Source organism: Montipora capricornis, chromosome 3 (assembly GCF_036669925.1).
Source record: "Montipora capricornis isolate CH-2021 chromosome 3, ASM3666992v2, whole genome shotgun sequence".
Taxonomy (NCBI): Eukaryota; Metazoa; Cnidaria; class Anthozoa; order Scleractinia; family Acroporidae; genus Montipora; species Montipora capricornis.
Genome location: NC_090885.1, coordinates 61,354,133 through 61,371,237, shown reverse-complemented (window position 1 = coordinate 61,371,237; position 17,105 = coordinate 61,354,133). Strand labels below are relative to the sequence as shown.

General features: G+C 40.1%; 1 protein-coding gene across 4 annotated transcripts in view; it reads left to right on the top strand.

Annotated features, from left to right (window-relative positions):
• The window catches only part of LOC138043598 (ras guanine nucleotide exchange factor Y-like), a 64,539-nt gene that overhangs the window by 11,636 nt on the left and 35,798 nt on the right, over window positions 1-17,105 (top strand). For 3 of the 4 annotated variants that reach the window (XM_068889950.1, XM_068889948.1, XM_068889949.1), the window contains 4 exons: window positions 1-1,713; window positions 2,601-2,721; window positions 3,686-3,757; window positions 8,147-8,208. The exon at window positions 1-1,713 is cut by the window's left edge and continues 1,255 nt beyond it. In XM_068889950.1, coding sequence (XP_068746051.1) covers window positions 1-1,713; window positions 2,601-2,721; window positions 3,686-3,757; window positions 8,147-8,208 — 1,968 coding nt within the window. Of the gene's footprint in view, window positions 1,714-2,600; window positions 2,722-3,685; window positions 3,758-5,081; window positions 5,908-8,146; window positions 8,209-17,105 lie in introns of those variants that run through there. The other variant, XM_068889951.1, reaches the window with a different exon arrangement.

Below are 17,105 nucleotides of genomic sequence, written 5' to 3'. Positions count from 1 at the left end.
AAAGAGTCTGCTACAGTAGAAAATGGAAAACCTAAAGATGTTGAAAAGTGCGCTTCTAACAGTGAAAGCCTTGAGACGATCGTCCAGACGAATGTGCTTAACCATTGCCAGGTATTACAGCGAAAGAGAAGGAATTCCATAGCTAGCTCCACGCCACTGACGGGAGCATCGGATACGTTCTTGAGAGTTTACGTAGAAAATGGAAAATGGAATTCTAGAGATATTTCTTTGAGGTCCTCTGATATCGCATCGAATACAAAGAGCGATTTAAACAACAGCAACGACCACAACAAAAATAATATCACGACTCAAACGTACAGCAGCGAGGACGTTTCACATAGCTGCAATGGACATGGCCGTTCCAGTCATGGTGAAGTTCACGGCGAGTTAAAAACCTTAAATCCAAGTCATCATAGTCCCATGAAAGGAAAGCCGCAAACTAAAGTTGATCACAGAGTGGCTTCTCCAAAGTCAAAACGTTTTGAAGGCGACGGTTTGAACGACGCTCAAATGCTATCGGAGCAGACGTCTTTAGCGCCACACCAGAAAACCACAGGTAGTACTCCACTTTCCTCCGGCATCATTGACTCGCCTCAGCCGAAATCTAGTGTAACAATAATCAAACGCCCACCCGTTGCTTTAGTGATTTCAAACAGTAAGTCTGGAAGAACCGAAGTAAGAAGAAACAGTTTAGAGAATCAGGTCTCGAGCGGGGTTTCATTTATAAATTCCTGTTTTATACCACTGGGCCAGGAAGAGGCGGAAGAGTATTCCATAATGAAAGAAGAGGAGGAGAGAAAATCATCGAAAAATGCCTGTTTGAATTCAAAAATTAAAATGAGTTCCGCCGTCGCTGTTTCATGTGGTCAAAAAGGAAGAATAATGCGTAAGTCTGGTACGGCTGAAAATTCGCCACCGCTGAATGACTCTCTTCCCACGAACGATCGGTTTGTGGCGCTCAGCGAGAGATACGCTGCTCTTAAGGCGAAGATTAGGGGAATCGACATTAAACAAAAAAATCAAGTTGGTTCCTTTGCGGCTTCACCGATGATTTCTTGCTCTCCAGAGACTAACAATGCATTGGAATTGTCAAAACGCGCGACAGCCGTGGAGATTGCACGAATAGAAGAGCTTCAGGACAGAGTATCTGGTAATTGTGTTGGAGCACGGGCCAATGGAATCGAAGAGAGATTGATGGTGGAAAGTCGTGGTAACCAAAGGGAAGTTGGTGTCAAAGAAGGCATAAATGTCCATCACACCGATATCGTGTGCAGTGAAAGGGACATTGCGAAAAATGTTGATGAAGAATTACTGAGAAGAGTGAATAGTGTTCATGATCATGAGGCAGACGGTAACATTACCTGGGACACAAGCGTCGACGAAAACAACAACGACATCACAAGTGACTTCCATAACACCGCCGAGATACAAGTTTCATTAATTGAAGTAGGGCCTGGTGACAAAACAGCTCTTGACTTCAGGCTTGAGTCTGCAGTCCAGAGGACGAGAACCAGCGTTGTTGCTAAGCTGATGAACAGGAAAATGATTATCAGAAAGAGGCAAAGTGTAGTTCCAAGGATGGTAAAAAGGCAGTCCATGATATACAATGAGCACTTTTCTACAGGGTGTGGCATACCAAGAACTGTTGAGCAGTTCGAGAGGATAAGGACGTTCGTTGAAAACACCGTGCTCCGTGCCCCTGTGAGACAAGAGGTAAGTTTAAAAACTAATTTTGTAGCTTTTCCAGGAAGCTATAACACAAATTGCAGGAAAATGTATGTACGAGTCATTGGTTTTAACTTAAGACCAAGGACAAGTTTAGGTCGCTTTGAGTGAGAGTATCTTCAAGTTCTTTTGACTTGCAGATTTCAGAAAGTGAAGTTTGACGAAAACCTAGGGCGCTTACCATTTAAACGGAATTTGCGGTGAGGAATTTTTGACCGATGGTACTGGACATTCCCTACCGAAGAAATGGGAAACAGAATGAGCCGTTCCATTTGCTAGGCCATTTCCGAATGCCGTAAGAGTCTGGGTACAAATAGATGTGGCGGCAAGTGCCCGCCAAGTGAATTGATGTAATCCTCGCATCGGAGCCTGGTTCAAGTGGTGCAAACAAATGGTAGGGAAAATTTCGGTCGTTTCGTTAAAAGTAGAAAAAGAAGACAACCTTCGAAAGTTGTCCTTTTTTTCCTGAAAATTTCTGTTTATTGTCAACCGTTCCATTCGTTTTCCCACCAGAACAACCGGTTTTTCTGACAAATGGTAAGCGTCCCTGTACACAGAGAGAATTATATTTAGTGTAGCGAACAGGAAAATTATTATTTTGAAGCGTTTTTTTTTTTTTACAAATTTCTCTGATAAATCTACTTGCTGGCAAAAGCCTTGTAGTAAAACACCAATTTTGCATGCATCTAACGCCTTCTTGGAGATGATGATGGACAGTTGACGTCCAAGCAAATAGCCGACCTCGCCAACGACAGGAAGGGCTGGAGGAAGCTTACAGTCTCTTGCGCAGCAGCCGGCCGATGATGATGATAATGGAGAAAATACCTCACAGAACACTGAACTTGTTTCTCTTGCTATATGTGCTCTCATCTTAGGCGCTGACGATCAAGGAGTTGTTAAATGGTCTTTCTTCCTGTTTGACTGAAAGAGAATTAGTCGCCATCTGTAAGGAGTGTGCCAAGACCTTGCGGACCTTAGATGCCCTTGGAAGTTTGCGTGAGTTGTTATGGTGCACAATTAAGAAAAGGAATCAGTTTTGTGTATTACCTTTATCATAGTAATTTTCTAGTAATTTCGTCAAAGCGTTGTCTGCGAAGTTTGTAATGAAATGGTGTCGTTCGACAAGTAAGGCTGCTTTTCCGTCTGCAGGCCTCAGTACCGTCGATCAGGGCCCGGTAGTTCGAAAGCCGATTACCGTAATCCAGGATTAGCGTGAACTTTTTTTTCATGTTTTCAACTTTTTGGTGAAAGTTTCTTTTGCTTATTTTCGTTTTTCAAGATTGACTTCTTCTAATGTAAACTTTTGCCGAATATCAGCGTTGAAAAGCATTTAGGAGTAGAGAAATAAACTCGTTTGTTAATTTTTAATCTGAGATTAGCGTTAATCGAAGTCGACTTTTGAACAACCGGGCCCAGTTGATTTAAAAAAACCGAAGAAGGGCCGGTTGCGAAAAGGTGGAAAGTTCGGAAGATCTGAACGTGTTTTCCAATTTTTCATTTAAAAATGTTTGTTAGTGAGATTCGCCCAAAGAGTAAAATTCGCGAAGTAATTTGATTTAAACATTTTCCTTTTCGTGCAACGGCTTCTCGTCTCCCGTCTGTTACTGGGAAGAGGGCTCAAGACTCACTTTAGCTGGATTGACGCAAATGAAAGGTTGCAACACACAGACCAAATCCTTGATTACTTCTAATTAATTAACGTTCTGTTGTTTCGAACAGGCTCTTTTTTAATAGGGGCCTCCTTTTCAGTCATTGAGCTCAATGGTGACCTATTCAAAGTATATGCCCTTTACAATTGTTAGTATGGAAAGATGCATCAAATGGCATAATGTCGATCCTTACTCCGGGGTCTTAAAAGTGCGCCATGCCGGCTCGGTCATTGATTTTAAGGACACCTCTAAGCTCAGGCATTCCTTATCCAATATGGCTGTCTTGACCTGACCTTTTACTCTTTGTTTAGCCTCTTATGTGTCATTGGAGTCTGTGATCATCAATCCAAGCGGAACAATCAAGTTCAAGCAGCTTAGAACAGGTAACTGTTCCTCTGAAAAATTAAGTATTTGGCAAAATGATCTCACTCGACTATTTGCCGTTCTACCATAGACCTTTGCATAAATGGCGCCCAAATTTGAATAACAATACTTGATACATCCTTAGCCTCACATTCATGAGAAAAATCCTTTGTCGTGAAACATAAACACGACGCTAAGGATGTATGAAGTATTGTTATTCAAATTTGGGCGCCATTTATGCAAAGGGTCTATGGCGCCAAAGACAAGATCATCGTAGATAAGCAGCAACTTATGAAGGTGCGAGGAAAGCCTTAAAAGACAATTCCAAGCTTGAACCTCTTACAGCATAGAAGTCGAACTCACAAGTAACCAGCTCCCACAGGGCTTGACAATTCAGTTGGTAGAGCAGTGCGGCGCATACGGCAATCATCCGGGTCCAAGTCTCGTTTCGAGCCAGGGGTTCGTTTCTCGAACGTCCCGAAAACTTTTTGGGCCCGAGAAGCCCTTTACGAACCTGCCATTCGCTTGTTTTGACAAGCAGTTCTTTTATCATGTTTTCAAAATCACAAAAAGAAAAATGATTGTGAAGTGTGCATGATGACTCCGTTAATAAGATACTGAGGGAATTGTGACACCCGAAAAGGGTCCGAAAAGTTTCGAGACTTTCGAGAAACGGAGCCCTGGATTTTTTGAGGCTTCTTTTGCAACTGCTAAGTAAGAATCTGGTATCAGGTTTGTCGCCATCTGCGTCAGAAAAGTGTCTATATATTTTTTAACCAAGTTTTGCTGGAAAATGAACCATAGACCAAGTGTTGTACCTAATTCAAATCTCCCGAGGTTAGGATTCTTTTGTATATAGAAGGTTTTCACCAGACTTCATCGCCGCCATGTTGATGGACGAAACAAAAGATCTCTCATTATCTTCTTTTGTTTGTCCACCAGAAGTCGTATATTTCTCTAATGTTATTGGTGTCTTTAGAGGTTGGTTGAAAACGTCCTATTGTATTTGTATTATAAGGTATGTGGAAATAACTGGAACAAAACCTTATATTCCCAAAGGGTTTGAATTGGGTACAACATTGAGTTAAGCGATTTGTTGTATTGCTTATTTTCCCGCAAAAACTGTTTTAAATACAGGATAATTTGGTTAAATCTTACTCTTGGGCGATGAACTCTTGACTCTATATCATTCAAAGACAAGTTAGGGAAGAGACCCAGGTGGGGCCCGTTTCTCGAAAGTCCCGAAACTTTTCGGTCGCCTCAATTCCCTCTGTATCTCAAGAAGGGAGAGGATTTAAGTCGTCAAACTTCACAGTCAATTTGCTTTTTGTTACCTTGAAAACATGTTAAAAGATCGGCTTTCCTGAACAAGCGGTTGGCAGGTTCACAAATGGCTTTTCGGGCCCGGAAAGTTTTCGGGACTTTCGAGAAACGGGCCCCAAGTGCGAGGGCGGTAAGATTCACTCAAGTTCGTTCCCAGGACCTTTCCCTTCGCTTTGACCACTGGCTCGGGGATTTCTGGGTAGCCTCTTGTTGAGCTCCATTGCTGTCCTTGGAAAATGGCCATTAGATTTGCCTGTCGCCAATTGCGACTTCTAAATCTCTTACGTAGTTCTGCTCATTTGCAAACCTCTCAGGTGGATTAATCGATAACTCCTTCACCCTAATCTCGTAACGTATAATGTGATTTGCTCGATACCCAAGACTAAACAATTTAAACAATGACTTAGATTTAAATACAATAGAAACTGCTTACAATAACAAACAATGCGCGCGCAGTATCGGTATCTATCAACATCAATACATCATTAATTTTAGTAGCTGTCAAAACCGCTTCGATGCATGAATTATTATGGTTTTACTTATTGAATTTTTCTGACCATTGGTCCCCTGTCAGTTAGCACGTGTCAGAAAGCGTCACTGTGATCAAATTTGTAGTTCAAATAATCTACAAAGAAATGAAACCTGAAAGGCAAAAGCTTCACTGAGAGTGCGCAGATATCCTGCGTGCGGAACATTGATGTTGTTTTTTTTTTTTCTTTGAGAAAAAAAAAACAAGCCAAGCTGCCAACAGTCTCGGGACTAGTTTCACCCAGGCAATCTAATTCCAGCGAGAAGTCTATCACCCAGAAGTCTTGATCCGCGATGGAATGCGGCTCATCAGTTTTCGGTATTATCTCTATTTTAGGATGGCTACTGTTAGATTTTGCGGGAACTTCAGTAATTTGCTTACTTGTGTTGTCGTGGCTGTATAATTACACCCCTCGGAGTTGTGCAGCTTTCGCAAGTGGAAAGGTTAGCGGCGGTCGTGATAGCCAATGGCCACAGCTTTCGAACGCTCTGATAATTATCATGTGCATAATACTGCGTGTGGAAAGTGGATACATTAACCTGACAGAACAAGCCACGCGTTGAGACTCTTGCAGAATTACACGTCCATTGAAGCAGTTTTTTTTGAGCCGGGAGATGTACTAAGTTAACACTTTCTCTAGAAATTCAACTAGAATATAGTGAGTTCCTCGTCTTAAAGCGTTGCTGCGTGCTTTGAATGCGAGATTTGTCCTACAGAGAAGAACTTGTTGCTGAGCGAGCACATACATCAAGAAGGTTGCTTTTGAAGAGGGATATAGTATCCAGTTTTTCTACCTTGTCGTCACGTCGTAGAATCATTATCCTCGCTATGGATTCAATGTGAGTTGACGCTTGGGCGACTGAGAGTTTAGATTAATCGAGGCCTATCGACTCCAATGTAAAATTAAGTCGTCGCCGGATAAATGGGTTGGTGAACGTCTTCAGTGAAGAACTGTCTTCACAGGCTAATTTAAAGAGTATTGAAGTTTGTCTGGTGTCCGCTTCAGTTATGCAAACTTCATTTTCTTGTTCGCCCATGCTCAAAGAACGAACATTTATATGAAACGGCTTCAAACTATTTAAAACATCATCTGTTCCGCCAACTTACGAAAAGCCTTCTTGTGAATCAAACCAACGATTGTGAGAAAATTACCCTTTATAAACAAGAAGCGTAGCGAAAGACGAGTGTATTGAGATTCGATGAAAACAAATTCTTTACGAGAATAATTGTGCAGTTGATTGTTTTTGGCCGATGTTACTTCCTCAGTGTGCATTTCGCGTCTGCGCAAGTCTCGTGCAGTGCAAAGATCCGAGTTCAAGTTTATTGCGTCGCCAAATTATGTTAGAAAAGAACGAGTTACTGGATTTTGTCGTATGACAAATTTTAACATGAGCAAGTTTTAAACTTCAGGATCCAGAGTTTTTGTTCACGGAATTTTGATCAAGTGATGGAATCAGACGTTCTGTCACGTGACAATCCGTCCCGGTCGATCGTGTAATTCACATCACTTGATAAAGACTTCCTGATGGAATCGAAAGCTTGTGTGCTTAAACTCTCGGTCCTGGACTTAGAAACGTCTTGATGCTTAAACTAAAATGACGGTTTGTTGGAATGTAATCTGAAACAAACATCATGATTTGTTAGTCTCCATTGGTTTGTTTTAATTAAGCATTCCACTCCGAGATATCGTGACATAGCCGCTACATCCGGAGACGTTTAAGAACTGGTTTCCTGTCAATTAATTATTTTGAACAAATTACCAATGGGGCTATATTGATGCTCTTTATTGACTCTTGCTATTGACGAGGACGGCCAATGGCAAACGTAAGGTGTTTAATAACGGGATTTCATTCAATTGGTTATTTGATTCGACTTACTAATGACATTATAATGGTGCCCTTTGTTGATGCCCCCTGTTAGCGAAGATGCCCAAGGGCAACTGTAAAGGCGTTCAATAACTGGTTTCCCTTCAATTAATTGTTTTGGCGTATTATTAATGGAGGCGTAATGACGCCAAACAGTGGCAACACCACAATAAATGTTACTGAATGTTACTGAAATTGATGTGAACAGAATTAGGAAGAGTCTTGACGATAGAAAATGATTTCATCCCTCCGCAAAGTTGAATTTTTTTTCTCTGCAAGTATCACTGGAAATGAACGCACACTTTAACTTATTCATCTCTTCACACTTAAGTATCGTCTGGAAGGAAGTTTTTGTTTTTAACATGTAAGGATTTCAACTAGGATTTTGCAAGGATTTTGTTAATCACGTTAATATGGCCAAAGAGTACAAATGATATTTAAAATATGAAATGTAATAATCCAAGTTTCCCCTGGGTAACTATCAGCTTAATCGGGCTTAAAACAACTGGCCCTCGATCATCAAATGAGTTATATTGCTCAACCGCCTTTGTAACAAGCCATGTTTTCTTCCTTAAACAGTTGCGTTTGTCAACGCTGTTAAGTTCTTTCTTTAAATGACCCCCTCCCCGCAGACTTTTAGCACTGCGTATGCCGGAAAGTTCTCACAAGTTTTTTTCCTTTCTTCATCTCAGGAATTTCTATCGATGATTTCTATTTGGCACCTGAGTACTCGACAAGATTTACATCGGAAAAAGTAAGTTGATTGATTGCTTCTTAACGACTTTTAGCGTAACAAGTACTTAATAGAGGTGTTTCACAAAAGCGCAATGCATGTAATGCAGACCTGCTGATGGGGGCTAACACCTACTTTGTCTGGTTATGTTAGCCAAGCTTGAGAGTATCTTCATGGCTGGCTTACCTTTAAGGGTACGATCAAGTCCGTACAAAACAAAAATTAGCTCGAATGAGCGAGGAATTCGGAGTATCCGAGTTGTAATTAAGCGTAGTAATCTGAACAAGTTGAACTCAAGAAAGGGCAAAACCATGGGAAATTAACATTAGTTCGAAATAGCGGAGAATGCGAAATAACGGGGTTCAACTGCAGTTCTGTAAAAAATACATGAGAACAAATAAAATGAAAGGAAAACCTGAGAAATCAGGTCAAAAATTCAGAGGTTTATAGAAGTAAATTATTCTCGAAAATGTAGATTTAGCTTCTTTTTAAAGTTACTGGATGTGAGGCCATTGCGTGGTACAGTTAAAGGAATGTCATTCCAGTTAATTGGAGCTTGGAAGCTCATGATCAGGTCATCATGCCGGTGGAAGTCGAGAATTTTCTGTGAAATAGCATTAAATTTGATAGACCGTTTGGCGATTGCATGCTCATTAACCTGGCTAATTAACAGAAACGAGTGACCTTCCACAAGGTAGTTACACTGTTTTAAAGCTAGCTAGTGTATTATTGTCCACTGTCCACAAGTAGCTCAGACGCAATGTTTGAAATACAGATTCAAGAACTGAAATTTCTGTTCCAAATCGTCCAAAATAAAAACAAGACTGTTATGCGTTATTAGATGAGATGAGTAGATTCTAAATCTCCCTCATTTTCTTCTATTCTCATTATCGAATATATATCCTCTGGCTACTGCGATTATTTTCTTCTTTTCTGTCAGGCAAATACGCAAGTAGGTGACATGAAATTGATACTACCTTCCCTGATTAGCCGTGCTATTGTGCAGGTAGTCTGTGCTTCAACCTTAATTTTGAATTTGTATTAAAGTTTGTTGTTTGTTTACAAGCTGAAAAAACAAAAAAATGTTTGCATAACAAATTGAAGTACGCGAGCACGTTAACAAACGCCCTTTTGCGCCTTTCCAAAAAAAGCGGGAGGAGGCATAATGGATTTGTTATGTAGAAGACAGCAAATAAACGAGCCGCACGTTTCTGTCTTCTCATTAAACATCAAAAGCCAAAAACTACAAATCGTTTCCTCTTAGTTCTGATATGGTGATGGCTGTTACCATCCAAATCATGAGCTTTTAAATTCAAGCCACTTTTTTTTAATAGAAAACGAAATTGCAAAATAATTGAAAAGTTTGGGCATTGAGACGCCATGTTGGAAATCATGGCACTGAACCGAAATACTTCTAAAACGTTTCAGGATCTAAGAGAAACGCACGCCTTTTGAAGAAAAGCCGGAGAGTTAAAGCAAAGAGGCGACAGCGAAGGAAACCGGCGGAAAAGGGTCGCATTTTTACTAAAGGACGCCACAGGCAATGGCATCCTGTCGCATTAATGTCTTGTTAAATGAGTCGTGATTAGAAGTGTGCCTCGTCTTTATCCTCACTAGACAGCCTGAGCGTCTGAGCCGGCGGCTAAGACGTCTCTTTAAGAGACACTCTCGTCTGAGCGAAACGTCAACTCGCAATTCTCTCTATACGTTTATCAAGTTGTTTTGATAAAACCAAACTTTCCTGTTTCTTTCCTCGCCGACTCAGCACCACAGTTTCCGTTTCAATGATACACCCATTCATGCGTTCCTTTTGAGCGAAGACGTACTTAACTTCGAGCTTGAAATTCGCTTGGCGGTTAATGCGTCTGCTATTTTTCCGTATTCATACTAGACGTCTGCGAAGTCTCCGACGTTTTAGTGGTCTGAAACGTATTGGGCATCCTCTAGTATAAATACGGCCCTGGTATTATTCTGCACGCTCAGAAAGTGCTTCACGTTTTAGTAGACGTCGGCGTCGTCTTTGTTTCAGTTTCTTTTTTGAAAGTATTGTAAATATTTTGATGTAATACATGTTTTAATTTTGTTATATTTTAAGTTATTAATTAGATTTGCAAGATTTTATATGACATATATTGATGTAGTTATTTATTTCGAGTAATTTGTAATAGTGTTGTAAATAATTGCATAATTCAGCCGTTGGGCTGCGAAGCGATTTTAACAAACTATCTATCTATTTTCTATCTTCCTGTTGCCGACCATCAGATTTAACTACTAAAACGATTTTTCATATGTACTTCGTTTTCTCTAAATCACACGTTAACCAATTCTTGTTGTCCTTAAAACCTTCTTATTATCCGACAAGCGAGGGACGAGGAATTAGAATTCTGCGGACTCTTAATTGAACTTTCGTTCTCTTTTTTATACCGAATCACTCTCCTTTTAGCCGCCTCCCGGCCCATCGCACTATTAAAAGCAATGTCACCACAACTCAGAATGATACTTGTTTAAAATCAACATTTTAAGGAGGGGGGGGGGGGTGGGGGGGGGACGGTGCTTTCCTTGCTTGGAACCGTTTTTGCTTTACAGATTTCATTGTCCTAACGATTTTGTTTAGGATTTTAGCATGCATTGCTGTGATATATTTTGTAAACAAACACTTTTCTCACGGATATCTGCTTTCGCCTTTCCAATGAAGTACTTCAAATCGCACAATATCAGATAACCTTTCAACCTCTAGCGTGCTAATTGACTAATTAAATATCGATTATCAGGTTGTTTGAACCGTCTGATCCGCAATCCAAACGTTGGCAAGCGGAATTTTAAAGAATCCAAACGTTTTGGACTTATGCCTTCATTGCATTTGCGTTTGTTGGAAATAAAATTGGTTTTAGACGTTTCGGTGCGAATTGTCTCGTTAGTTCTTTGAACTTCGAACTCTTTTGTAAAATCAATTGGCCTTGCAGCCTCAGGGCCGAATTCCACTGATCTAGAAATGTCTGATACAGAAGAAAACAATCATGTAAGTATTTTCAGTTCTTTTGCTTTTTAACTTTGGTAGACTGTATTGGTTTGCTCCTCTAATCTCCTCAGTTGATCAGATTGTACTTGGTATCTCTCAAAGGAAGAAGTAGGCAATTCAATTTGCGTGAGTCGTTGTCTGTAATCTCTTTAAATTTCTTCTGGCATATGGACAAGCTTTTATTCTTGAGTGTTGTCGGCAACTGTGCACGAAGTAGATGATCCCTAATATGACATAATTGAGTATATTATCTTCATTCCTCGTTTTTGCAAACGTTCAGGTTGTTTACACAAATATTCTGGCAGGCTGAAATGGTGAACTCATGCACTCTCATGCAGGAAGTATGGAAGGTACATCCATCTTTCTCCTCAGATTTATCAGTGTTCTCCTTTTCAAGCGATAACCGGTAGAATTTACTGCCTGGAATACCTTTTTTCACCCCCTAAAATAGGTATTGCTGTGATTCTTGAGAAAATTAAACAGGTATCTTTGATTGCTCTACTGGTTTTAAGAACCTCTTTGAGCTGTTGTGCTAAAAACCAGGGAGAACACTGCTTTAGCTCTTTTCAATTGAACCAGAAATTAAATTCACTTCTTAGGCCTTTGACAAAACATGTGCAATGTGGTCGTTCCACTTTAAATCAGATCTAATAATCACACCCAACAATTTTGCTGTCTGCACGCTTTCCAGGGGTTTCATGTCTATTTCTTCAGGGTCTTAGTCGTACACCTTCTTAGCAAAGTCAATTCTGAGTTCCTTTGACATGGTGAGGTGTAGTTGGTAGTGGTTTTCATGAATGCTTTACTGAAACCAGAGTTAATAGAGGGGACTCCAGTCCCCTCTATTAACTCTGCTGAAACTCATCTACAGCATCTTGAATCATGCTTTGTGAGCCTCGTTGGATAGCTTTATAGCTATTTACTGTCTCATATTTAACGCACACTCTTTATTAAATGTCACAATTTTTAGCCGGCAAGACGGCTAATAATGCGGTCAGTTGTCATTGTGAGGATTATGTAGGTAAATGTGTTTGTAAAATTATATATTAATCGAAATCAAATTACCTTCACTCGATGTTGCGCTTGATTGCCAAAAAAAAAACACTTAAGTTGGATGTAGACAATGTACACCCACGAAGTGGAAGCCGGGTTATTGAATACATATCTTCCTCTATTTGGAAGAGAAATCCGCCTATGTGTTCGCGTGGCCGAGAGGTAAAAGCGTCGGACTTGAGACCGGTAGGACCGGCAGGACGATGTTGTATAGTTGTTGTGGTTCCACTTCTCGGATGCGCTTGAAAATATGCAACGGGTCGGCCTCGAGCCAATGGTTGTCGTTGTGTGAATGTGTTCTCTGAAAAGCCTCGTGCCAACAATCTTATAAAGAACTAACACAAGGTAAAAAAGACGAAATAGAAGTTGCGAAGGAAGACTTATTTGTTTTTGCGTTTTACAGGCGAGAACCAAGGAAACCCAAACGCAATTTCGAAACGTTGTTTAAAAAACTTGTTTCATGCGACCTAAGTTGCAGTGAAAACCAAGATGTAGCCTTCTAGTAAAGGAGACTTCTATTGTATTTTGTCAGAAACCCATAAGGGTTGAAACGTGTAACAAGCGTTCACGGCTTCCGAATATTCAGTGCGGATTGATTGGTTGAATGTTTCAGTGCTAAGTACCATATTTGGAAACCCCTCGCTCTTGTTGTTCCAAATATGGTACTTAGCAAATTGAATATTCAGAAGCTTGTTTCCCAGCACACAAGGGGCTGTTACACGTTTCAACCCTTATGGGTTTCTGATTTTGTGTATCCTCCATCCTTGCTTTCTATGTGTGAACGACATAGAACCGACCACAGCGGTGACTCAGTTGGTTGAGCACCGGGCTGTCACGCGGGAGGTCGTGAGTTTAACTCCGGCCGGACCAACACTCAGGGTCTTTAAATAACTGAGGACAAAGTGCTGCCTTTGTAACTACATCTGCAAATGGTTAGACTTTCAAGTCTTCTCGGATAAGGACGATAAGCCGGAGGTCCCGTCTCACAGCCCTTGTTCATGTAACTCTGTGGGACTTTAAAGATCCCACACACTATTCGAAAAGAGTAGGGCACAGAGTTTCTGTGTTGTGGTCTGACCTTTCCAGCATGTGGTAGTCTTGGCAGGATTAACTTGAAGGGCTTCTGTGTGAATGAGACCACAATTGTGTAAAACAGCCAGAAGTCACGCTACTTAGTCAAATGCTGGAGCCTCACTCAAACACTGACACTCATTTTTCATTTGGGCTGGCTTGCTCCTCCTGTTTTTCTTCATCTTGTAACATCGTGTGGCCATTATTTATCAAATGCATGTCATAAATAAACACTCCAAATTATGTTTGGGTAGTTTCCACGACGTTTACAAAGGACTCCAGACGTTATACTTTTGTCTGATTAACTTTCTCATCGTTGATTCGTCAATCGAAGCTGTTTTTTGCGACTCAAAGAGGCTTATTTTGCATAACAATAACACATTTTTAGGCATTTCACCTGTGAAGTGGTTGCTTTTCGTTCAAATATTTCCGAACAAGGTTGAAGTATCTGTTCATTTTCACAAGATTGTTTTGCGCTTGCCTTCTCTTTCCGGAATTTTCGTTGATGTCTGTGGTTTCTTGCACTTAAAATTCAACAGATGCCTCCATTGTTTACTCGCAGCGAATAGAACCAGATTTACATTTTTATTGAGCCGGGCTTATTTGTCTGTTAAGTCCATAAGTACGTACGGCATCGAACAGTTATTTATGATATATTTTCACCATGGTTGAACTCCTGTAAGGTCATCGCGCGAAAAACTCCCCAAGTTTCACTTTCTTTGGTAAGTAAAAAAGGCTTTGTGACTGCTGTGTTTTCAACTTGTCAAAACACATTGTATATTTAACTTTGAGTATCAATTGTTGTTATGTCCACATGCTGTAAATTAACGTGACCTAATGGGAAAATGTCAATTTGGTATTGCACAATTAATATGAAATGTCGTTTGCTTTTCTCTGTTAAACGTTCATGTGATGTAACTATTGTGCTAGTATATCGTGTAATTAAGTAATACAAGAAGATGGGATTCCGAGAGTTCGGGGTTAAAATTTGGCTTGGACAGTGCAGACAATTCATCTTCACAGCGCTTCGGTGACGCGAAAAGCCTCGAATACTGTGCCACCATGTGAATACCGAGTGTTTTTTGTCTCTTTTCCCCAAATTGCTGCGAAAAGGAAAAACGTCGAATGATTTTGATTACATTTGAGGCAAAAGCTGGATCTTTTGAAATCTGATCTCAAGTGACGAAAATTCTTTATATATCTTTCGATTTTTCGCAAAGTTTGCCAACTTAACGTTTCAAAAGTTTCGTTGCATCCTTTTCGTCGTATTTTAAGTTGAAAGAGGAATGAACATCTTAAGCTTATTTCTCGATTGTTGTTTTTCCAAAGTTTTCTTCTTTATATCTCGCGCCGGCCTCGCCTTATTGTATTTGCGTCACGGAATGTTGATAGAGTCCTTGAGGTTACAATGAGATGTACTTGACACCAATCGCTGTTATATTGTCAACGATTTTAACGCTTATACGGAAAATTTCGTTTCATTTTTGGTCATTTCAAGTTAGTCTTTAAGGACATTGTAATTTGTTGTCGTGTACGTAATTTATTTTATTCTCGGCGGCATTGCTTTTCCGATTAAAGAGTTTTCAATTGCAGAATTCTAAAGGGAATTGATAAGTATTATTGCTAGCTCTCGTGAATATTTTGCCTAACAGCAAAGTAGTCAACGGGGTTAACAACGATTTGAATGCTTCTCGTATTTTGATTTGTCTTTATAAATCAACTCAAAGTCGACTTGTGCAAAAATTAAAGCATTCAACATCAGACTGTAAAATCCTATTGTTCATTTTACAATTGCCCGAAACTTTTGAGATCGCATTGATGTAATTTAAGAACAGATCTAAATGTGGTGACCCGGACAGTTTCCAGTTATTTTGAGTTACTTTGAAATTGATAATTGCAGCGTTTCTAGATCCTTTTTTCGACAGAAACTATTGGACCGCTTCGGTCGGTTTTGACGTTCTAAAAATTGGTGTCAATTGCGTTAATGAGGCAAATTGACGCCTGCCTAATTAAAATAAAGTTATTTGATTACATTTCTTTTTCAAACTGTTCCGTGAATTTTCCAGCCCTCTTACGGCGGTCTCTGTGGGGTAAAGGCGTAATTTCGCAACCGCAGGTGCCTCTTGGTGAGAAATCGGAAGGCTAATTTTTCGTTTGCGCCATGAACTTGTAGCCATCTGCGACGTCGTGCTTCAATGCTCATACCGTGCGAATTTTGATTATGTTTTCGTCCTTTTACCGTCGTTATTTGATTGTTGCGTCAATTGAAGGCTGTGCTTAAGTTCTTGTGACAGAGGCGTAATTGATCATGGTGGAGAGATGCTATCAATGTTTCAGTTACTTGCAGCCAGCTTTGCCGTGCGTCTTAAGGTGGTTCGAAGAGATTTCTTTGTGGAATGCATGAATGAATTGCTAAAATTAAACTTGCTAACAGACGCCCAACTAAAAATAGTTGAGGCTTACCGTAGGGTTGCAAAAATCATTGGGCTTTTAATAACCAATTTACGAAACAGATTTCGGGAATTGTGCAGTTTGTTGTTGTTGAAACACTATATATATCACTTAAGTAGTTGTTGACGTGTCTCAGACAGAAGCAATTATATTCTTGTCAAGGTTTCGATCGTATAAAGTTGCATTACTCAAGTTATGTGAGTTAAGATCACGTATTTTCGTCGGTATCGCTAGCTCCATATTTTGCTGTGAAAATTTAGGGAGAAAACTTCAATTAAACGGGAGAAATCGGGATCTCTGTATTCTGTTGTTACTCTATTTCCGAAACGGAAAACATGGCCTATGATTCAAGCCTACAGGGTACAGAGAAACGCCAGCATCGGTTAAGAGGGATCTGATTTGAATTAAGCTCTAATTTGAAGTTTAAGCACCTTTTCGAAAATGTTCAGCTTGTGTACCTTAAAAATCCCTGATTCTGCCAACTTTAGTGCGTTGGAGGTTAAGTTAACAGGCACTCACGGGCAACAATCTTCTAACCCGTGTTCCATGTACCGTTACATGTGAAGTAAGCCACACTTCGGGTAATTTTATGTGTTCCCGGCGAAAACCTTATTTCGGTGAATCCAAAATAGTCACAGTTGGGTCCAAGCGTTACTCAAATCGATGCCCAACGCACGTTGGGCTTCAAGCCTTAGTTACCTCAACAATTCTACGAGAAATAGCATAACGTTTTTGTTGAGATTATTTTTTTAAATGCGAAGGGTTGGAGTTGTGTGCAAGACCTGTTTAAAAATGAGAGTTAAAAATTACGTAAGGGTTTAATTAAATTCAGTTTCCACTCTTGCGAATCCGTCAAATAGCCTGAGAAGTCAACGGAATTTGTGTAGTAGGTCTTGTAAGGAGAAAAAAAACTTTTTTTGTGGAAAGTTTGGATCAATTCCGACGTTTAGAAATACGCGAAAAGGCAAGAAATGTTTTTGTGATGAGCCTGCGTCTGTCTGACAACAAGGTATTACACAACATCGCATCAGTTCTCATCAAGTTTTTTTCGATTTCGCTCGGATTTGCTCGCTTTTTCCGCTCGTATTTCGTACTTCCAAATTTTTGGAGTTGAAGGAATTTAATAAAACAATTATTCCATTCGCGCTTGTTGGATATGAGACTGGTTATAGCCAACTCGGCGCTACGCGCCTCGTTGGCTATTTACCATCTCATATCCAACGCGCGCTTATGGAATAATTGTTAAATATTCATCGAGGCGAAGTCGAGGTGAATATTCACCAATAATCACTGAGCCTGAGGCGAATAATTGTTTTAGTATAAA